Genomic DNA, 23,177 nt, shown 5'->3' on the forward strand with positions numbered 1-23,177 from the left:
TACTAAAGAAGAGATGGTAGATTTTGGTATTTTTGGTAGTTCATTTGTGGTAAACTCCTCCGTTTGCTCGTAGCAACATACTTAAGTAGTGTTTTTGTCTGCTTCTTAAACTGTCTTGGTCTTGCCTGCATAGCAAATATAAGTGCATGTGTTTAAAGATATTGTAAGTTGAAGTAAACGATGAGGTCACATATATATGGGACAACTCTGTTAACATGAGTATTTTCTGGTCTTGATTTTAAGTGTTTTTTTCTATAGCATGTAGAGTTGTTAAGGCTGGATAAGTTTACTTGTTTTCTCTTGATTTGACTGCCTTAATTTGGATTGGTTCAGTGGCTAGGACTTCTTTTCTTCCTCTTCTAGGATGATCATTCTTCTGTCCTTTTTTTATTTTTCCAGATTCCTTTCTTTCCTCTTCGCCTGTATCTCTCATTCAGTCTCCTCAAGGCAAGTGTATGGTTCTCTTACGCTGCTCGCCTGCTCTCCCCCTCTGTCCTGTAGCCTCTTGTTGGCCTGCTGCTGTACTGCTCTACTTCATCCCACTTTCTGGTGCCCCTCTCCTGCTCGTAACAGTCCAACAAAAATACAAAATAAAGCCTGCAAAGAAACATGGTGAACAGTCCTAACCCCGGCTTGACCGGTCTTTATCCACCCCTCCTCCTACAAACCTTGTTTTAATTATTCCATCTGTTTCCAACACTGCTGATCCTCCGTTGCTGCACTTATTACAAGTTAGTCCTTATTACTTATTACTCCTGTTTTCATTAACTTCTGGTATTGGTAATTTGTGAAAACTTGAGATGAAACCTTTAGTAGCTCCACCGTTAATAGCCATTTTGACCTATTGACAGGTTACATTTTTAGTTTATTGTTAGGGCTGCAAGCATAGCCATATTATGAGCAGTAGAAGCTCAACCAACAGAGCTTATACAAATATTTACACATGTGGTAGATTTTGAATAATGTGTGCTGAGTCGCCCCTGAGGTGATTGATTGGCTAAATCACAAGCAATCACTAGCCCCTATCGAGTCTTTTCAAACATTTCAGAACTCACTATAGCTTGTTCTCGCCTATCTCCAGAATCTTTGCACACACTGAGAATTAGACATGTTAGATCAGATTCCTAGCAGCTGCAGAGGAACTATTTCAGTTTTTTACCGCCTGCTAGCGAGCATTATTTAGGTCACCATCCCTCACTGTAGGTTCAAGATAATCCCAAGATTGCCACCTTATTTTAAGAAAGCAGAGAAGTTCAAGTTCACATTGTGCGCGCAAGAGCCGAAACCTAAAAATGGATCAGGTTGGTGTCCCGGGGGGGCACCAGTTTCCTTCTGCCCTAGTATCCAAGTCCAAGCTCCCCTCAGCCCCAGTAGCAACTGGGCCCCAGAGGATGAGTGGCACTGGAGATACAATCCACCACCCAGCGGCCTGGGCCTGCCATTTCCTGTGGCTGCTCACTCACCCTCCACCCCACTATCTGCTTATGGCTTTCTAGGCTTCGTGCATGTCTCACATCCAGTCATTTAAAGTAGGTTTTCTTTGACCGATTTTTTGCTTCTTTATTTTCCGGTTCTTTTTGTTTCTTTTTTCCATCAGTGTTAGAAGTGTTGTGGGAACAAATGGTAACCAGTACTATCAGAGTAGTGTTTTTTTGTTAAATAGTTATATATCAGGATAGATACAGATTAGGATAGATAACATAAGCCATGAATTTTGTCAGTCTAGTTACTATTACACACTTATGTTTCTGACATCCAACCTATTCAATCTGAGCAAAGACAGGACGTGACTGCACCCTGTGGAATTTGAACTCTTACTGAATAGTTGGATTCTCCACAAAGAAACTTGACTTTGCTTATATATATTTTATCAGTAAATCAATGCCTGGAATTTCAATGTAAATACCAATAGTTAATAAATAAATAAATATATAAAAATAAATCTTAACATTATTTTTAATTTGACAAAATCTACATAAAAATTAAGAACCACCTTATGAGTTGAGATGAGTTTGTCACGTACTTACCCCATGGTCAAGGATGAAATTTCATATTCAAGGTAGATAGATTTGTAATCGTGACAAGATTTTAATACCCAGGCAGCATTCATAATAACTCAACTCCAGTTACTGCAGAGAGCAGATGACATAAATCAGACCTGGAAGGCCACTGAGGACTAATTTGGCAAATGGCACATCACTAGTGGCCATTACAAAGCAAAGTTGTTGACAGCTTTATTTGAACCTTGTTCATAAAGCCACTCCTAAGTTAGAGTCCCTCTGGAAGTCAAAGTTCTAATTGCTCTGTGGCTCTATCCAAAATACGTGAATTTATTATTGGAGCACGAGCTGTTATGGAATTTGTTTATTAGTGCAGAGCCAAAGAACTACAATTCTGTTGGCCAGATGGAAAGTCCATTCATGTGGCCTAGTTTGAACAAGACATTGTATTGTGGCGCAGGGGAGGTGGCAGTCCAAGACAAAGTGGACCAGTCAGTTATGCATCAGTGGAAATGTCTGTGTCTACATAGTGGTAGGGGAGGGGTGGGGTCGTGGGATCATACTGACAACACAGCTAACATTGCAAGTAGGAAAAATATGGACCTTGCATAAACTAGACAAATGTTGGATCTCAAAATACCTTTTTATGAGTGCATGCTGTTTAGAAGTCAAATTAGTTGTCTAGAGGTTGAGCGTGGCAGCTGATTTATTTATTTCCTAATATAGCTGCCAATTGCCTGTCTTAATGACTCTATATGGAAGCTCATTGGTGCTGAAATGGATGGATGTGATTGTCGGAACAGTTGCTAAGAACAACCTTTGAACTCTGTGGCCTCCAGGATAGCTAGGGGCCACATGGCCTGGGAGGGGTGCCCTGCAATCATAGTGACTGCAAATGCCTCCTTAGCCATGGATGAGGAAATGGGGGTGTTAAAATAACCTGATTAACTGCACTGGGGCAACAATATTATCTAACTTTTGGCATATTTTTCACCTTTTCGGTCTCATTACATTGTTTTAATGTTATAAAAGGCCATTAACAAATAACTTTTATGTAGTAAGTAACCAACCACAACCATGAGTGCAACTCCTCGAGTGTTTGGCATTGATTTGGGGATTTATCCTCTTCTTTCCTGTTGTTGTATTTGTAAACAGTACAAAAATGAGTTTGAGTTGTTCCTAAAATGGTATTGAGGAACAATGTGCACTTGGCTAATGACCAACCTTTTGCACAATTAAACTGAATCCGCATGTAGCCTGTTGGCTAGGTCGAGCCTTGTCGCTGTTTTGTAAATGAAAACGGCAATGGACTACTGTAGGGTGAGTGGGTGGAAGCAGAATGTCGTCGTCAGTCTTTTCTCAGCAGTCCACAGTTTTAAAACTGACACTCAAAACTAGCCCTATCCCAGTCTTTAAGGCCCCACCCAACCCGTCTAGACTCGACCAGTACTGCCAAGTTTCAGACCTGATTAATTAATACTTTGCAGGCCTTATGCAACACATTGCTTGTGCTCTGCTTCCCTCGTCCTTCTGAACATTGCCAATCTGTTTGGCACATGAACATAGACAATTTGCACAGGGAGAGAAAAATACATTTTCTAAATTAAATGTGAAAATAAAAAATAATTTACCCAACAGATTTACACAACAACCGATTCTTTGTTGCAACCTTCAGGTTGGGTAACGGAACGCTAGTCTGTGCGTGTTGCTGTTAAAGAACATGAATGCACTTTGGGGATGTTGTTCGCTCAGTCTGTCAACCAATTAGGTGTTATTTGATAATTGATATATTATTTATATAAATAAAACTGGCTGGTTCTGAAGGAGTGTAAAAATGTTCTTAATAGTTTGATAGCCATTTGTTTTTTAATAGGATTTGTATTTCTTTGGCAAAACAACATTGCAGGAGAGCAGCTGGGAAAGTGTTAGATTAAAAGATTTAAATTTTAATTTACTTCCAAACTATTGGATGAGGTTTTTAACTGTTCAGCCGGGTCGGTCAGCCTCAGTTGTAGGTGGCAAGGGTATAGCCTGTGAAGAACAGTTTAATGAGCATGGCAACACTCATTAAAAGGTACATGTTGATAATGCGGCAACATCAACATTTATTTTACAAAGATCATTTGAAATTATAATTGAGTGTATCCTAATTTGTACAGTTTTTTTCAGTAGCATTTGTATTTTAGTTTTCTTTAAAATTAGCATGGGCTTTTACATTGAAGGTAGTAGCCTCTAAGTTTTCCTAGATATTAGAAAAATAACACAGCTTTACACGCCAACCATAAAATACTTGGTGTTTAAGTTACAACTCGGATCACATGGAACTAAAAGAAGAATAGTTGCTACTAGTTGTTGTTGTTGTTTTAGTTCCGGGTTTTGGTAAAATCACACACTATCACCGTATTTATTTTAGCTGCATATGTGTACAGAAATTCCTTTGTAAATGTAGTAGTGACTGAATAATTTATTGTTGAAAAGTTGTATACTATTCACAAACAAGCTATCAAATAAACCCTATCAAAAAGAAACGCTTTCAAGCCTGCAAGTGTATAGCAAGTCATATACACTTGCTATATAAATTGCAACTGGCATGCAGTTACTCTAGCCACACATGATGAGATCAGTGACTTTTTATTTCTTTTGCTGCTTCATCTGATCATTCAGTTAATTTAAGTTGCCCTACTGAGTACTACCTTATGGCAACTGTGTTGCGTAGTTAAGAGCAGCATGCATAAAGTGAAGATCCCATCCATTAGGCTTTATGAATCTGCCTTATTACAGTAGTTCCATGATGCAATGCATGAATGCTTGGGCTGCAACACTAAGGCCTCGCTGAATAATGATAAAAGAAGTGCATGGGAGTTTAGTGAATGTGACTTATATAACCTCCCCTCCTTTTTCCCCTTCGCTGTTGTTTTTTTCATGCATGCCAATGCAGACAAAAGAGTGGGCTCTGACAAGCCCTGCGAAGGTGTTGCGACATCCCTTCGCTTTCCTTCTCAACCTGGCTCATTCACCCCTGGTAATTACGGGAGTGAAGCAGGGCCGCCAGATGGACAACCGGATTCACCGATAAAGACATCTCCTGTTTCAGAGCGAATAAAGGCACTGGAAGCTCTCGCTGCCAAAAAGAAGGAACCTGATTTTAGAAGCGATATAGGTTTCTCTCACTTTAGGGACCGCCACCATGAAAAATCTCCCACTGAGGCACCCAAATCTCCCGCTGAGGCACCCAAATCTCCCGCTGAGACCCCCAAATCTCCCGCTGAGGCCCCCAAATCTCCCACTAAAACACCCAAATTTCTGATTAAGACCCCAAAATCTCCCACTGAGAAAATGACGCCAACTGTCCAGAAAAGGGGTGGTTCAGCTGATCAGGAGTCACCGGAATCCCCCTTTGAAGTACTTGGAGACTTAAGACAAACAAATGAATTTGAAGAAACCGAAGAGTGGATGAAGGCTCATTTACCTCCTGTGCCAGACTTTGATGCTGTAAATGTAATTAAAGGCACCCTGACTTCAGACAATGTAAAATCAAAGGTGGAGAAGGAGACTGGCGTAGTCATACCTGATGCTCCTGCTGCCTTTGCTGGTGTCCCGGATGCTTTCATGGATACTCAAGCTCCAAAACATAAGGATGAGTTGAGTGATGCACAGAAGCAGACAAGCATTGAGGAGGAGTCAGAGTTTGACCTTAGCTTTTTGCCAACAGCCTATATGTGGGAACAGCAGGAAAAATCAAGTGCCCAGGCTCCTTTAAATCTTGATGTAATGCTTCCAGCTTCACCTGCACCGCCTGCAGGCTTTGACTCCCCTTCTCCACCTGCCTCCCCACCAGGTGGCATGGATGCTAAACCTGTTTCAGAAGAAAAGAAGACCATGTGGACCGAAGATCTAGAGCCCCCACAGGCAAGTGAAGCTGACAGCTCAGGAGAGTCAGACGACACTGTAATTGAAGATGGTGTCCCTGTTCCTATATCTATTCCTCCTCCATCTTCTGATCCAGCTATTTCAAATGATCCTACCCCTGCTTCTGCAGTTCCCAGTCTTCCCACTGAGGAAAAGGAGACTCCTCCACTAAAGTCTGAGAGGAAGCTAATGCAGGTTCCAACAATAAATGTTATTGAGACGGATGAGCCAAATTACAGTGATGAGGAGATGGAAATTGAGCTTGAAGTAGAGGAAGATGAGGATTATAAGGCTGTAAAAGACCTTGCCAGTGAGGCTCCAAAAACCCCCGAACCAGAGCCAGAGGGCAGTAAAAATGAATCCCCTATAACGCGCCCTTTAGAAACTGAATTCATGGAAGGCTACTCCCCTCCATCCTCACCGGTGGACTCTGATGCCGAATACTCTCCTAAACACAACATACTCAAATCGCTACCTGAAACAGAACATCAGGAATCTGCATCAAAACCTGAGGCCCCACCCAATCAAGCACTGTCTGAAAAATCGCAGAACACTTCCATTAAAGTAAGTGATGAACCCTCCCCTTTCATTGTAACGAATGAAGAAGTGGACTTCCAAGAGAATGATGACGAGTGGTCCGTTGAAGCACAACATTTCCCCGTCCAACCTTGCAAAACTGGTCTTGCGTTAATGGAAACAACTGCTTACACACAATCCAACATGGATGAAAAGAGCAACACAGCCGCAAAAGAGGCTTATATGGAGACGGCTTCCCTTTCTAAAACCAGCTTCATGCAAGATGATATATATGACAGACAATCATTTGATTACGATTATGACGCTTCCTCTCCCTTGGATGACATTGACGACAAAGGGTTAAACAATGCTAAGGAGCGGTTTCTTTCTGATCCTTCTCAAATCCTCGAACCACTGAATGCAAGTAGTCAAAATCTGGATGATTCTACTTCAGTGAATGATGACGACGCCTTAATCAAGCCAGTTGGTCAGCCAACTATAAGAGAATATCCCCAGGACCCATACTCTTCTTTCCTAAGTGAGACACTGAGCGGCACCATTGAGCAAGATTTAAATAAGAAAATGACCACTGACATGGTTACAGATAACAAGTCATATGGCAACTCCCTCCCGGCACAGAAATTTGATTCAAAGATCCAGCAGGACACTAAAGCAGATTACCATGCACCTGACACAACAAGTGACCCTGACAGCTCACTTTCTGAGTCTACAGATAGCTTTGTGGAGTTCATGCGAGAGTGCCTGAAATCCAGGCAGGATGAAGAACCTTCCAACACACACCAAGCTGTTCCTCCGAAGAACAAGGTCTGCAAAACTGGTTTGCCTCCTTCCCAGTCCCCCCCAACCATGGTGATGGATCTTGAACAAGAACAGCTTACTATCAGTGCTCTCAAGGAGCTGGGCAGCAGTCAAGAGGAGGAGGATGAGGAGGCGTATCTCCAGTCAAAGGTTCTTGACGAGGGCAAAACTAACCCCAATGCTACCTCAGTTCCTAATCCTCCATGTTCCCAAAGCAACCGTGTGTTTGACAGCACGTATTCCAAAGAGGTAGAAGCCATCGACGAATGGGTGGCTGAAGCCTATCATCTTGCTGAGCATGTCTTGACAGCAATAATAACCCAGTTATCAGGTAACCCTTTTTCCTTATGGGCAGTAGGCCTGCTGACCTCATGCAGTCCCCTCAACAGGACCCTTTTTCTCACTTGCACCTTGTTTCTGCCTGCTTCTTTTCAAGAAGTCTCTGTTTTTAGATATTGTATACATGTTGGAACAGGCTTTATGGCAACAAAAAAAAAAAAACATTTGGGGATTGCAAAAAAGACCTCTTTCAGCTAGTACTTGTCACTTCTTGTCACCTATCAGCAAGGAGTTTTACAAGGAAAGCATAAAGACCTTAGCATTCTACTCTTTCATACAATTCACTTGTCTTTTTTCCTTACAGTTTTAACAAAGTTTAGCCCTGAAGAATTCTACTAGTTTGTATGAGCACATTCTTTCATCATATGGCGTGCATTAATTAGTCACTGGTACCATTATTTCTGCATGATGGCAGAAAATGTGCAGACTAAATGTCAAAAAGGAGTTGGGTAATTGGAGCAGGTGTTCTTGTGTCTGAATGTCTAAATGCCTGATACAAAAAAAGAACACAGACACAGCTCCCTGGGAGAGACGCACCTCCCAATGTCAAGGAAAACGACCTTTGGGCTTACATGTAATGCTAAATGGCATTCTAAAGTTATGATACACTTTTATAATATTGTATGTATTGCCCACCCCTGATCACATGTCTGAAGAAACTGTGTCAAATAGTTAGTTGTGTATGCATCTATAGAACTACGATACAGAAAAACATTTGTCTTGAATGTCATACAGGCTTATTTGACTGTATACTAAAGCTGTAGAGAATGCAGTTGTCACAGAGATTATTGTGGCCAAACGTGTAGAGTGCAAAATGGACACAAAGGCGGCATAGGGTCTAGTGATCCTCGCTACATTTGCGCTTTTGACCCTCTCCTGCCCTCTGTCCTTTACAGCTTGGCAGTGGCCCATTGACAGAGAGAGGGTGGGGGTTTGAATATGGCGCCCAAGTGTTGGCTTGCAAGAACCTTGGAAGTCACGGGGTACAGTCAATCCCCAGTGTTGGGTTTCTGTCTTAATGCAACTTTCCACAGAACACTTTGTAAAGACCATGACATGATGACAGGGCATGGTACAAAACTAAGTAATGCCAAAGAAATTGCATGTGTCCCAAATTTATTTTGTTGTTGTAATTCGTACTTAGGCTTTAAGCAAGATCCCATTTTTGGAAATGGTGCTGTTTGGTCTTTTAGTCCTAACCTGTCCAATCTTTCTCTTCTTCCAAGTCCAGCTGCCCTTTTTACTCTGAAAATGATGTGAGCATGAGCTGATATAAATCAGCCTATTTCCATGCATCACAGCTTACTGTGATGTGTGTTGCTCACTGTTAAAACCAGAGCAAGGGCAAAGTATCGGTGGGTATTATTACATTGACATTAGCCAGTTCTGAAGTACCCTCCCCTTCTCTGCAAACATGATCTCCATTCCACACACACATGCACAGAGGCTGGTATGCAGACAATAATCCTAACACATTCAATGATATGTCTAAATGTGTTGAATATGTCAACCTAGAGTTTGCACACCAGAAAATAGAGTGCTGGTGCTCTAGCAACCAAAAACTAAGGGACATTGTGCAGAAAGGGCCTAAAAATTTGGCTTGATTTTAAAGCTATCATGTTTATTGCTCTGTGAAGCGTGTTGGCAGTGCACATATTGTTATTGCTTCCTTACTGTGATATTAATGACTTATTGTTAAGAAGGACTGTTTTGTGTCGTATTCTGTACCTTGTGCCTGTGTTGTTAAAGCCTCTTCCCTCCAGCTATAAGCTTGAGCTATTTTAGTGCTTCTCTGCAGTGCTCCTCCACGACTCGTGTTATTAGGCGAGTTTGGTTCAGTTGGTGTGCCTGTTGTCAGGTTGAATACAAGTTTTCCCTTGTCAGAAATTACATCAGTCATCAGCCGGTGAAATTCACGCAGCAAACTGTAGCAAAAAGTGATTCTCTCAATTCCTTTGCAGGCTCGATTCCATTCCAGGCTTTTTGGCTTTTTGTCGGGACCTCAAAGATTAGTTTAAACCAAGCATTACGTTAGTGGTCAGATTTGGGTTAATTCTTTGTTTTGAAGATTTGTAAAGTGAAGGAAAGGCACATTCTTGAATCAAACTGACCCTGTATCAGTGTTGGGTAATTGATTCTCCACCATGGTTTCTGACATGGACCTGTACTGTCTTGTTTGTTAGGGCTATTACCTAGTTTTTAGTCAGAACAAAGAACTTCAACTTGGCTTAGATTCAGATGAAATGGACACTGCATACCTATGGATTTATTCACTGCATCAGAGGTGACAACAATTCCCTGCTCTTAGATAGAGTTTAACATTTGCTTTCCATTGTGGAAGGATGTTTAAGGTCTCTAGCTTCATTTAAATCTATTAAATGATGCTAGAGACCTTAAACATCCTTTACTGAAGCAGATGGATTGCAGAACATATGATGTAATTTAGTTCAAAGCTGGTAAAGTGTGCCAGTGGTCTCAAGTGGTGCAGTGTGCTCACCTGCATGAGCTTCTGATGCAGTTCCTAACCTATGAAAAGAAGTCCTGGAATGTGTTAACAACCGCCTTTTTTTACTTTATATTTGAATTGTCACTTATCGCAGTAGAAAGGTACATGCCATTGTTCCTTGGTCTGTCTTGTTTTGTGTCAGTCCAGCCCGTTTCTCCTCAGACCTGTGGTTGTGTGCGCAGCTTTAAGAGCAGCACGCAGCACCGTGAAAGCAGGACACTGCACCTCAGCACCCACTGGGACTTCAGCAGAGTAGAGTCAGCGCGACAGACGAGAGAGAGAGAGAGAGAGATAATGAACAAGGGCTGTCAAGCTCTGGCTGTCTCCCTGTGTGTACTGCCAGCAAAGCATGCTGGGACGACACGTACTACCCTGCAGTGCAGGTTGAGGGAACCCCGTTTATTGCTGATGTCGAATAAAAACGCCACACCTCTTTATTTTTGGCTTAGTCATCATGCGATTGAATGTTTCAGATCGGTTTTGACAAGGGTCTGTTCCCCATTACACTAGCTGGAGCACTGAAGCCTGAACCGTCCCTGAGGCATCGGCCCACATGGTTTCTCTCCCACTTACAAAAGGCTTTTTTAAAGGCACCCATTTTCCAATGCAGAGGGAAGGCGTGGCAGCTTACCCATTCCAGCATTACATAACCGCGTTGTATGGAGGATGTCACATTTGCATGCACGACTTCTCACAGGACATGCATACAAACACGAAGCGGGCATCTAAGGCAATGTGCCATCCTCTGTTATGTTTTATTGGGCCACAGTTGCCATGTAGGAGTTTTCTCCGAGCCTCACAATCAGTTTTACTGCTGTTCAATAGATGCTTAATAAACTAAATTCTCACCCAGTTGCCAGGGCCTTTTTCTTTACCTTCGCTGCGGCCAGGCTTCTATTTTGAACAAGTTTCTAAAGAGAACTGCCTCTTTAACCCAACTAAATATAATTTACTCCATTGAGCACTTTTAAAATATTTTAGGTTCATATAATAGTTTAGGTAAATTCCACTGAACAGAGCTAAAAAGTCATGGGCGTACTGTTTTTTTTTGGTTTGTTTTTTTCAAATGAAAAAGATAAAAAAGGCATTACAGGTTTCTGGACTATTCCTACGTAGCTGGGTTCAAAGACACACCATCCTATTCCAAATTTGTCATCATATTGAATTGTAGGCCAGTTCTGAAAAGCCAAAACTAGTCTAACCCCTCTCCTCCTAACCACCTCTCTGCAGTTAAGGATCTGATCCATTGGCGAGACCCCAAAAAGTCGGGCTTGGTGTTTGGGCTGTCCATGCTGCTGCTGCTGTCGCTGGCAGCCTTCAGCGTCATCAGCGTGGCCTCCTACCTGCTACTGGCCCTGCTCTGCGTCACCATCACCTTCCGCATCTACAAGTCTGTCGTCCAGGCCGTGCAGAAGTCCGGCGAGGGACACCCCTTCAAGTAAGACCAAAACCTCTACCTAACTTTACATGTCCTTACTTGTGTGTGGAAGATTCGATTGACCAGGTTTGATCAGGCCAAGAATGCTTCTACTTTGATGCTCAAATTGGCGTTATCGGCAAGGATTGCTTCACTTCATCATGTGCTTATAGTTGTTGGTCTATATTTGGAGTGCTTCTTTTTGCATTAGATACAAAATGGTTAGTCTTGTTGTGTTGATATGGCATCACCAAAGTGACAAAATTCAGGAAACCGTGACTCACATTGATTTCTTTTGAAACACTTCCTTCTGAATGTGAAGGCGCTGAGGTAACAGTAATACTAAATAGTCTAGTCTAAATGCTGCCGGATGCATTCAGATGCGTCGCACATGCAGAACAAAACACTCACCCACAAAAACATTTTTATATCCCATCTGTATTGAATAATGTAAGGAGCATAAATCAAAACAGTAACTCATTTGACTGAGCCATGTTGCTGCCTTGCAACCATTGTCTCGTCCAAACCTTTATACTACACACAGCTCTAAAGACATGCCTGGCATCATCTGACATAACCTCTGCCTCTTTGCATTATATTTATAGAAGAACTTTTATGGTGGAGCCAGAGCCCAGGCTCCATAGAGTATGCAGCTCCTCTTTAGAGTCCCAACACTAAATCCTCCTCATAGCTCATTTTAGCCTTTAAACCAAATAATTTAAAAAAGGAGACCATGGAAATTGATTTGGCAGTTAAATGGTGCAGTTCTACCATTGAGAAGCTGGAATATAGCCATTTACCACTGGGAAGTAATAAGATGGAGTTGAGAGCTCTTTGACTTTTGTTCTTGCTTTCATTCTCCAGTTAGGGCTGCAACTAGTGATTATTTTCATTAGGAATTCATTTGTTTGTTTTCTGTTAATAATTTAGTTCATAGAATAATAACAAATGCTCATCTTAAAACCCAGAGTCCAAGGTGACATCCTGAAATTGCTTTCTCAACATGAAGATAATAATTTTACAATAATCTTACATTTGAGAAGCTTAATCCAGCAAATTCTTTCACTGCCCTCTGCAGTATAATTGAATATAGTTACTGCACATCTGCTGCTCAGAATTTTTTTTATTTTAATAGATAATGTTTTTTGGGTTTTTTTTTAAGATTTTTGGGGCATTTTTGGCCTTTATTTTGATAGGACAGCTGAAGACATGAAAGGGTAGAGAGAAGGAACAATATGTAGCAAAGCGCCGCAGGTCGGAGTTGAACCCGGGCCCGCTGTGTTGGGGAGTAACCCTCTACACATGGGCGCCCGCCCTATTGACTCAGAATGATGTTTTTACCCAGTATTTAATTACACTCACTTCTACCTTGTAGTTTTTCAATCGCTGTTAAGCTGTATCACTGTATCAGTAAAACCAAACACTGCTTGCATTCATTCTAAGATAAAAGCCTACCAGAACTAGATGGATTGTGCCCTTTTTGTTTTCAGTTCATGTTTTTGAGTTTTTTATATAACTTATCTGCGCAGGAAGTGTTTAGTTTCATTGACGATAACAGCATGTCAGCAACTGAAGAGTGGAAAAGCAGAAGGATTTTAGTAGTAACTGTACCAACAGCAAATGTTTAAAATGGGAGCAGATCAGAAAACAGGGAGGCCTTTTTATAAATATTTTATTTTTTTATAAGCCATACAAAAAATGGTATTCCAAGATGTGTGTCTCTAATATAAGGCTATTTCAAATGAAAGCCCTTCCCTTAGTAGTTAAGGAAAACACATTTGAGAATTCCGTGGTAGTTCTATTTAAAACCGGAAAGGCTGGAAATGGGTTAAATTCTCTTGAAACATCTCTTCAGCTATGTCAGTTTCACAACGTCACACCTGACTTCTAAAGAGTGCGGAAATCAGGGACCCCTTAACTGAAAGAGAGATGGAGCAGAGACCCCTTCTACATATGTTTTATAATTAACTTGCATATCAAATTGGGCCTACAGTAACATGTAGGGCGGCCTAAAACCTTTTATACATACCTTCTTTGCATAGGATAATAAGCTATTAAAATAGCCTATTCATTGTTGGCATGACTTTATGAACCATGTTCAAATGTTAGACATCATGTGGCACAGTGAATCCTCAGGATGAACTGTATCTGTGGACGGCCTTAGTGAGCCCCTTACTTACCTATCATCAGTGGAGAGTTATATTTGCTAATGATATGTTGGATTCATTTTAGGACTTTTTTAATGAAAGTTTTATGAAAATCTTAACAATAATTTGCATTGACTCTGAGGATCCCTGTTAAAGATCCAAGCTCTAAACCGTTGTGCTACGTGGTATGAAGACTCCTGTTTTCATATTTTTAAGCCACTAATTAAAAAAAGAGAGCTTCCTATTCATTTCCTGCTCAAAGCTTTTCACCACAGCCTGGTTATGTACGCTTGGACATTTAGCCTCATTTTGTGCTCACCTACCCCTCCTCCCTCTCTGCAGAACACTGATAGATAAGGATGTCAGCGTCCCCCCGGAGACTTTCCGCAAGCACGTGGACGCCAGTCTGACCTACATCAACCGAGCCCTGAAGCAGATGAGCCGCCTCTTCCTGGTCGAGGACCTTGTGGACTCCCTAAAGGTGAGCAGCTTCAAACGTCAATCATTGTCCCCCGTCATCGTGAGTTTTGACCGTTAAACATCCTTATGATGGGACTCTATTCCCACTCTGTCCCATAAAGACTGCTCTCCAGGGTGCAGCCTTTTTATAACTCTGATTGGTACTGTAGTAACTCATCACTAGGGGGAAATCGGTCAAATGATAGTCAGAATCTGATCCGTATCATTAAAATAAACCCCAGTAGTTATGATTGTATTGTCGGATGCTAATTATTAAGAGAATATAACCCAAATAAGTGGCTTGTAACTAGGGCAGGGTATTGCTACTGAGTATTAACCAAAATAACCATGTGTCGTTACATCAAAAAGGACAGAGGTGGAAGAAGAATTCTGATTAATTTCTCTAATCTTAGTCTGAATTAGTGGTTCATTTAACCCCTTAAAAAGGGAAGTCTAATATGAAATTTAGAGAGGAAAAACTCATTGACAAAATTGTATGAAATTATTTCATTTTTTTATGTAAAATAATAATCTGTAAAGTACCTATAGCTGTTGAAATGATTCGAACTCTGTTTAGATGAACGCTGGGTTCCCACAGGCGGCTGAACTAACGGCAGAGCGGAGCGAATTATTCCTTATGAGAACAGCGGTACACGCAAAATACACTGACGGCGGCAAAAGTCCCCGGAACGCTTTCCCAAAGTCAACTCTGAGTCAACTATTGCAGAGCGGTAGCCAATGAGAGGGCAGACTTGCGAACGGGCCTCCATTATAGTTTACTGTATATGCACACTAACTGCATGTTAAAACTAAAACATTGTTATTTTCATATAGCTTACTTCATGATACATCTCTGTAACAGCTTGCTCTCCAGGCAGTTGGTACTCTTGGTAAGTTTTTATGTACATTTGTTTTAGTAGTAGTAGCATTGTGGTAACGTTAGCATTGTTGCAATGACAACTAGCTTGTTGCTTGTAATATAACGTTATTGGGACTACTCTAAACACAACTTTTTAAGCAGCAAAGTTTGTGACTGGAGGAGAAAACGTACCGTACAGTCTTTAGGCCAGATATAAACTGATAGTAAATGTACAGCAACAGCTCATTGTCTGCAAAAGGTGTACACCGTCTGCATCATTTTGTGGTGATACAACTTCGCTTGAAACCTGCTGCCTGTGACCGAGACAGCGGAGTTGCAGTTGAAAAATGCTGCCTGTGGAAACCCAGCTTAAAGGTGACAAAGCTGGACCCTTCCCTAAAGGGTGCAACAAAACTAACAGGAGAAACGGGGAGCTGATAGTCGAGCTCAGTCAGTCCACACCCACACAGTCCTGAGCAGAGTTCTGGTGAAACATGAAATACCTGTATGGGTTGGAGACGGGCGGCGTGAAAGCTGCTTTTGTTTCACTAATATCAACTCTTGTAGTGCTACATCAACCATCGGATAGGATTTGTATCCCAGCAACCAGTAATCTTTCAAAGCGCAAAAAGGGCGAAAATACAGAGTCGAGACTCTGAAGACACTCCTTCAAGCCGGTAGCCCTGTTGGAATGGAAATGCAAACCCTTTGCCGTTATGGTCAGTTGAGCCAAACCGAGCCGCACCAGGAAATGTATTGGGGACACCCCAATACACTTAATCTATTTTTGTAACACTCAAGTATCAAGGAGGAGAGCAAGGAAAGGAAATGCAGCTGAACGAATCCTCTGCATTTAAATAGCGTTTTAAAAAAAAGAATAATGAAATGCGTTGTATGACAGCAAGTGTTATTGTGTGGTGCACCGCCACAAATTAGTCTGTGTTGGGAAACACTGATCAACATGTTTTTCTAGCCTTTTATTAGTTTTCTTTTGGCTTCTATCAAGACACGATTTGAGATTTTACAAAATACAGTTGAAGTCTGCTAAATGGCTTGTGTGTTGGATTGTGTCCTGGAAAGGGCTTCACCCCCCTGACTCGCCCTGTGGGCTTCTTCTGTTGTTCACTCTCCAGCTGGCTGTGGTCATGTGGCTGTTCACCTACGTAGGAGCCGTCTTCAATGGAATCACCATTCTCATCCTGGGTAAGCGCTGTGGGAACCAAGAGCCATGCCTCATTCACAATCATCCTATTTCTGAAATGCTCACATTCAATATCATTTCTAGAAAAAGTCACCCAGTTCCTTAAGTGGACACACCCTCAAAGTCCCCTAATAAGAGAGCCGTTTTATGAGTTCTTAGCAGAACATTTGCACGTTCTTACAGCTCACAGTTTGCTGTTCTTTACTAAGTCTCGGAGAAATCCTCATCATTTCTAATGCACTGAACAGGTTAACCAGTCTCTTGTATGTGTATTACAAATTCAAAATACAATTCAAAAGCAAAAGAAAATCCCTACTCTGAAGCTAACGCTACCTGTTCAGGATGAAATTTACAAAATTCTGCGTTCTTTTTGGGCTCTAAGCTGATTCCATCATTCAAATACATCTCCAATATATACCCGGGGTTTGTTACATCTCTGGTTATGCAACTGTTAGAATCGCGTCTGTTTTTTTAGGTTGGGTAGAATCTATCTCTGTGATGCCGTTTGTTTGTTTGCTGCTTTCATGGCTGTACTATTGTTGCAGCTGTAATGCGCACTGGGTTTAGTTTTTTACAGGTATATCTGGCAACCCGGCCTGGCTGTCGAACCGGGCCGTTGATGGCAACACACTAACACACACCAAAACCCAAACAGAAATACTGTCACGGAACGGATATTTCAAAAGGAGAAAATACTGTCATTAGAATTGTTGTCAGAAAAGCTAGTATTTCAGCTTGGCATGTTACCTTAATATCTGATGACGCATTGGTCATTTTTGGATTTATTACAGTAAATACATTACGTATTGGACCTTTTAATTAAAATGAAGAAATGTGTAAATGCGTAATTGATAGTCCAAAGAACTCACCACTCGTGTCATGCAGACATGAGTGAAATGTGCATTTACATTTCTTTTGCGTGGTGTATTTCCAAACAAGCCTGCCACAGCAAGCTGTAAAACGACACCAGCGCAGTTAACAGAATGAAAGCAGGCTGGGAAACTGCTGCATCGGATTTGACATTTAAATTACACCGACGTGTGGCCAGAAATGCAGCGTGCGTTTGAGTATGTTTTGTTCCTAACGTGTCTACTCTCTGTGTGTTCTCCAGCTGACATCCTCCTCTTCGCTGTGCCTCCCATCTACGAGAAGTACAAGGTGAGAGTGTGACCCTCTGTCCCCGGTCAGCATGATTTATATACGGTGACAAACTGAGTCTCTGAGGCCTGCGGAGAGCAGCCATGACTTCAATGTTGTTGCTCACATTCTCCGCAGCGGTGAGCTCACTGGATGACTGCAGTCTTCATCAGACACTGAAGGCTTTCTGCGTCCCACTTGTTGCCTTCCAGTGTCCAGCTGCTGAATATGAAGTCATTCCACTGCTGGCTCTAATAAGTCGATGCACTATTCAAAGTGGGACAGCTATGGGTTTAGGGGATTATACCCGTCTCTGATCCATGCTACGTTTCAGATATTAACCTCAACAGTGGGCGGAGTGGACATTTTGGGATTCTATGTACATTTAGGTACAACTGCATCAAAACAATGTCATCGTAACAGCGCAACTTGTGGCTTACCCCACCAACTTATAGAAGTTGAGATCATCATGAGCTGGTCAGTTGGTTTGACTGTGTTCAGCCAGTCCTTTCTTGCCACTCATGCTACCGAGCTAAGCAAAGCAACCCAGATCTCCCATCCTCAGGCCAGATGGGATAAAAAAATCACTAATGTGTTCTGGGTCTGCCCTGTCATGTCCTCTTAGTTGGATTTGCCCATAATACCTCCACAGTGGAGCCCCCGTTACGACCGGACCACCTTCACTCACAGATTCCACTCCAAGCTCGTTCTGCGTGTCTGAGCTCTTCACCCTGTTCTTAGCCCGGGGAATGCTTAAAACAACACTTTGTCCGATCAATTGTTCAAATCTGTTCCTAATGGCCACTGTTCCGAGTAGTCCTTCCACTAGTCTCCAGCAGAAGGCCTTTACCTAAGGTGCTGACTCTCTTCCGAACCACTTTAAACTCTGCTTTTTGCTGGTGATGTAATTCTGCTGGCTCTGGGCTGGGTAGCAGCACAGATTTGATTCCATTGTCGCCAAAGCATTCACTCTCTTTCCCATTTAAACAAAAAACTGAATTGGCTACAAGCAACACTCTTAGCAGAGTCCCCGGGAAAGAAATGCTAACACACCCCTTGTTTTGGTTTTACATTGACTGAATGGCTTGTACTGATGATCCCTTGCTTATTTAAAGTCGTAAGAATTATTTTCTCAGAATAATGCTCACCTTATCTCCCATCTTTTCTCTTACCAGACCCAGATTGATCAGTACATGGACCTGATTCGTACTCAAGTCAACACCACAATGGCCAAGTAAGCGCATCTAATAATCAGTAATGAGTGTGACGTAGATCATCAGCTGACAGTGGAGCTTTCATCCACCAATTCAGTTTATACTTCAGCACATTTTTGACACCCGTTTTGCTTTTCTCCCCCAGGTTGCAAGAGAAACTTCCCGGAGCTGTGAAGCGCAGCAAAACTGAATGATCAACCCCCCCTCCCCCTTCAATTAGAAACCTCCATGTCACCATCACCCTCATCTCCATCGCCATCTTAGACCCCCTTACCTTTTCCCTCCCCTCTCCAGATAACCGCTGCCCCGAGTCTAACTCCTCCTCCCTACTCCATCAACCATCAACCCCCACTACTACACTGAACCTTGCTAGGTAGAAAATCTCGGAGCTACTCAATATTCAATGTAAAACTACTGCGCAGCTTAACTTGCAAGCATTAAAAAGAACTGTGCCTGTACAGACAGGAAGCAGGTCGCTAGCGAGGAAGTGATGTAGCGCCGCGGCGGGCCCTGACTGTCTGTGGGCGCGCCACAGGGGAATGGAGGCAGGGTCGAGTGAACTAGACTGAATCTATGACCTGGTTTTGTCGTGTACAGCGAGCAGGGGGTAGATGAAGGCTGTCTATGTCACAAAAAAAGCTAATGTCTGTACTTCAAACCACACATTTCCCTAAAGGTAAATGGATCCTTTAAGCTGGAAAAGTTAAGAAAAAAAAAAAATAGAATAAAACTAAACCTTTGGGTGTTGTTGTGGCTAGTCTTATCCTGCTCTCTTGGTCTACAGTTGTTATGTGCATAAATATGAGTTGATTTAGAGGCCAGTAATGGGTTTGCCTTTACTTATCGGCCTGTTATTGAGTTAGCTTCCATTCACCTTACAGCCACTTCTGTGTCTAAGTTTCTACAATGCACTGAACTTTTATTTTATTAAACACATGAGCAGGTTGAAATAAAAGGATTGGAACACTGAGCCAGCTGTGATAATTTGGTCTAGTTCACCCTCTTGATCAGATGCATTTTTTGAACAGTTTTCTGCACGTGTGTGTATATACACCTTAAGACAGGCTCTCTCTGCTGTATGGAACACGTTAGCCTAGCTTTTTATATCAAAGGAACGTTCCCTCACTTACAGCAGCACTAACTCCTTTTGTCGCACCTGTTCAAGCCAGTGTTGAGGTCTCACATATACTTGTGAATTTTTATTACTCTTATCACTGCTTATTACTATTATTGATATTAATTATAGGACGGCTGCTTTGACTCCCTAGTAGCTTGACAACAGCATTGTAAGTTATGTTAAGTGTCATTGAGCTTCATAGTTTAGAAACTGGAGGCCTTTCAGAGGCTTCATGAGAAATGATTCCTGATTGTTGGATAAGTTAAGAGATTCTCTCTTGTGTTATCACATCCTTAAATCTCAAAATGGCTTCCCAGCTCTACTGCTGAATTGCATCGAGTTTCGAAACTATGGAGTGTGCCACCAGAATAAAAATAGACTCTTACAGTATTACATTAAAAGGTCTACTTCAAGGCTTTCTCTTTCGAAGCTCTTAAAATGCTTTTAAAATGTTGAGATTCAGCTCTTAAAAAGGACAAATAAAGTTAAAAATTTAAATTAATAACAGAATTTGCAATAGCTTTATAAATGGTAATTTAGGAATATTTATAATTCAACTGTGGTTAAGTCTAAAGCTATTCTTTTGGCACATTTTAGACTCCGTACAAACCTCCCCAGTGACCTGAGAGGACGTTTAGAGATTAGGGGGTGAAATGTTGAATAAAGAGTGTGACTGGGGATCTGGAAGCGGTTTTGGTTTGGAGTGGTTATTATAGAGCTCTGTTTGTCACTGTGTTTCTTCTCTTTGACTGCCATGAAGCGCATGTCATAGTGTAAGCTGGAAACCGATTCTCACCCTTTATATAGGCTGTATCATATTCTTGACCCTGACTTTTGTTTAATATAATTATTACTTGTGAAGGTTTCAGTGGTGTTTTTGAACTCAGTAGAAAAAAACAAAATGTTAGCACTACTGGTACATCTCCATATTGTCGTGAGGGAAGGATATAGAGATGGAAATGACGAGGATGTTCCTGTTGCTGTCCATTTCAGTGTGCCCCAAATTAAGTTTGCACGGAGTAAATGTCCCCTGAATACTGAACAGCCAACAGCCTCTCAATACCGTGAATACTACAACAACTACTACTACTACTACTACGTCTGCCTGTGTACTGAATGTTTTCTATGAACATTCCTCCCCATGCATGCCCTCCGTTGGGTTTTGTCTCACTGTGATTGCCTCACAGATGTCTTGGTTAACCACTCGTGCATGCTGTCTCATTCAGACTCTCGGTGTTAAAGCCAAAATATGCAACATTTCTGTTGGAGATGCCAGCTGTTAGTCCCCACCCCATCCCCTCAGTTGGATAGGTTACAGCCTTGGTGCTTAGCCCTCATGTTGATAGGCTGTCGGCTAGCCCAAGGCTGAGGTAAGCAGCATCTGGAAAGGTGCTAATGAAGCAAGTGTGAGAGGGGTTGGGGGGGGGGGGGTCAGGCCTGAATACCGAGACTGCTAATGTTCTTATGCATCCTGTTTATTTATTTGAATGTGGAGAAGTTGCATATTGTAGCTTTAAGTTGTTGTTTTCATCTAAATGCAAACGTCCGTTTACATAAATTCAGCTAATTTCAAGGAGTCAGTTCAACCAAATTTCAAAAAACATAACATGCATGTCTCTGCCTTTTCATTTAAAATTTAAAGAACCAACGTTTGGAACTCATCTTATTATATATTTCTTTTTTTTTTTTTTTTAAGATTTCTACCATCTACCCAATACAATGGAGATAAATAGGGTGACATTTGTGGCGCTCACAGACTTGAATTCAGCTCTTTTTTAGGGACTATTTCTTCTGTAGAACGTAGTTCCGAGAACTATTCACAGTGAGCAGCACAAACTAAATTCCATCAATCCATCAAAATGTCCATTGTGTTGTGGTCGAAGAGGAAATCTCAGAGACAGAATTTCCTAAACCTTACCCTGGAAGTGTGGCGCTATAAAAGCTAATTAGCTTTTAACTTTATGTCAGGAGAGACCTATGGGTGTGGGTGCGCTACCTAGGCTGAACCAATCACTCATTTTCAGAGTCCTAGTTGGCTAATTTCTTTAGAGTGTAATATATAACATGAATAAAACCTGTTCCCTCAAGCATGTTGCTTTTCTCCTTTTCCTGCTTGTCCTTGTGTGTTCATCGGGTATGGGGGGGTGTGGCAGGAGTGTGCTTGACTTTTCTGTCTCTGAAGAGTATTGTTTTGACTCTTTACTGGTTTCTAGAAGTTCACTAACATCAGCTCTGTTTTGTATAGGCTATAATTGGTTCTGATTTTTGAAGCTTTGGGAAAGATGTTGCAGGGAAAAAAAATAAGAAAACTGTAAAAAAAAATAAAAAATTAAATAGTATGTGGTCTCTGTACTGATGTCAAAGTGAAATTAATAAAAACACGTCAAAGGACCGTGGCTTGGTGGATCTGTTCTTCTCTCTGGGTAAAGGGCACTCCTGGGCCTTGAGAGAAACAACTATTTTCCCAGCATGCCTGCAGTGTGGGAGGACACAAGATTAAAAAAATGCACCCGGATGAAATATCTAAAGTAAGATTTGACTTGCTGTTTTTTATGGTGTTTGGGTGGAGAGAGGATCATGGATTCTAATTTTAGACCAGGCCGGAATACTATGGTTTTAGTATTCATGTTAACGGTCACATGCAGACTTAACGTCTGATAAAAGCCTGTATGGTGTTACATAATAGAATCAAAGTAACAGAGTACTCAATGAAGTGTTACAAATGAACATCCAGCACATTCTGGTTAGCAGGGTGCTGTTGTTGAGAATGTTTATCTTTTATGGATTTTTGGTGAATTGACACATGTTTTGGCTGTTTGAACCAGCCAACCAACCTTAGTTTGTACCCACAAAAGTCTCAACTTTCCAGTCTTACCCAATTTATGCAACTCTAATACTGCATGAGAAAAACATTTTTTTTCCTTTTAACTGCATGGGATTAGCATAAAGTGATCATGTCAGTAAATGGGAGACTCGAGGGAACTTATTTCCATTCAAGTATCTTAAGGTGTACAGAAGAGGATGAGGGCCACATGTGAGAATATGTATTAAGTGAAAGTTTGAAGTGACTATAAGTAACTTTTTAGTGTTTCTAAAGCTCTGTCATTTTTCATACCATGATCTTAAATGGAAAAGCCAGTGTTGGCTTATCCAGGGAAAAGGTAACAGGAGGTTTCTTTTATATAGGCCTAATTGTATTTTAATGTTATTTTAGAAGTTATCTGTTGTAGTTGTGGTTAATACTGCGGCAGGGTCATCACAGGGAAAAAGGAAATTAAACTAAGAACAACTAAAAGATAAAAGGGGAATTAAAAGACAAAGGGCAATAACGTGAGTCACACTTGATCAGGCTATTAACAGATGGAGACAACTACGGGATTGTAAATGATTCAAATAGTCCCCGAATTGACTGGCCCTCAGGTAGCCTTCCATTAAGTGTCTGGTTTTCATTCCTTTTAGTCTGTGTTTGTGTTGGCTTACTATTTTCTATTCCATTGTATCCCTGTAAAGCGTTTGTGGGTTTCATTAAATGTGCTT

General features: G+C 41.5%; 1 protein-coding gene across 3 annotated transcripts in view; it reads left to right on the forward strand.

Annotated features, from left to right (window-relative positions):
- Nucleotides 1-22,032, forward strand: part of rtn3 (reticulon 3) — a 28,412-nt gene extending 6,380 nt beyond the window's left edge. The window contains exons 2-9 of one of the 3 annotated variants that reach the window (XM_034856703.1): nt 400-447; nt 4,939-7,575; nt 11,320-11,527; nt 13,996-14,134; nt 16,105-16,174; nt 17,284-17,330; nt 18,485-18,543; nt 18,669-22,032. In XM_034856703.1, the coding sequence (XP_034712594.1) occupies nt 400-447; nt 4,939-7,575; nt 11,320-11,527; nt 13,996-14,134; nt 16,105-16,174; nt 17,284-17,330; nt 18,485-18,543; nt 18,669-18,717 (3,257 nt within the window). In that variant the 3' untranslated portion in view covers nt 18,718-22,032. The remainder of the gene's footprint in view (nt 1-399; nt 448-4,938; nt 7,576-11,319; nt 11,528-13,995; nt 14,135-16,104; nt 16,175-17,283; nt 17,331-18,484; nt 18,544-18,668) is intronic. The other 2 variants (XM_034856704.1, XM_034856705.1) reach the window with 2 other exon arrangements.
- Nucleotides 22,033-23,177: the final 1,145 nt, after the last annotated feature.

This window comes from Etheostoma cragini, chromosome 19 (genome assembly GCF_013103735.1).
Source record: "Etheostoma cragini isolate CJK2018 chromosome 19, CSU_Ecrag_1.0, whole genome shotgun sequence".
NCBI classification, from domain to species: domain Eukaryota; kingdom Metazoa; phylum Chordata; class Actinopteri; order Perciformes; family Percidae; genus Etheostoma; species Etheostoma cragini.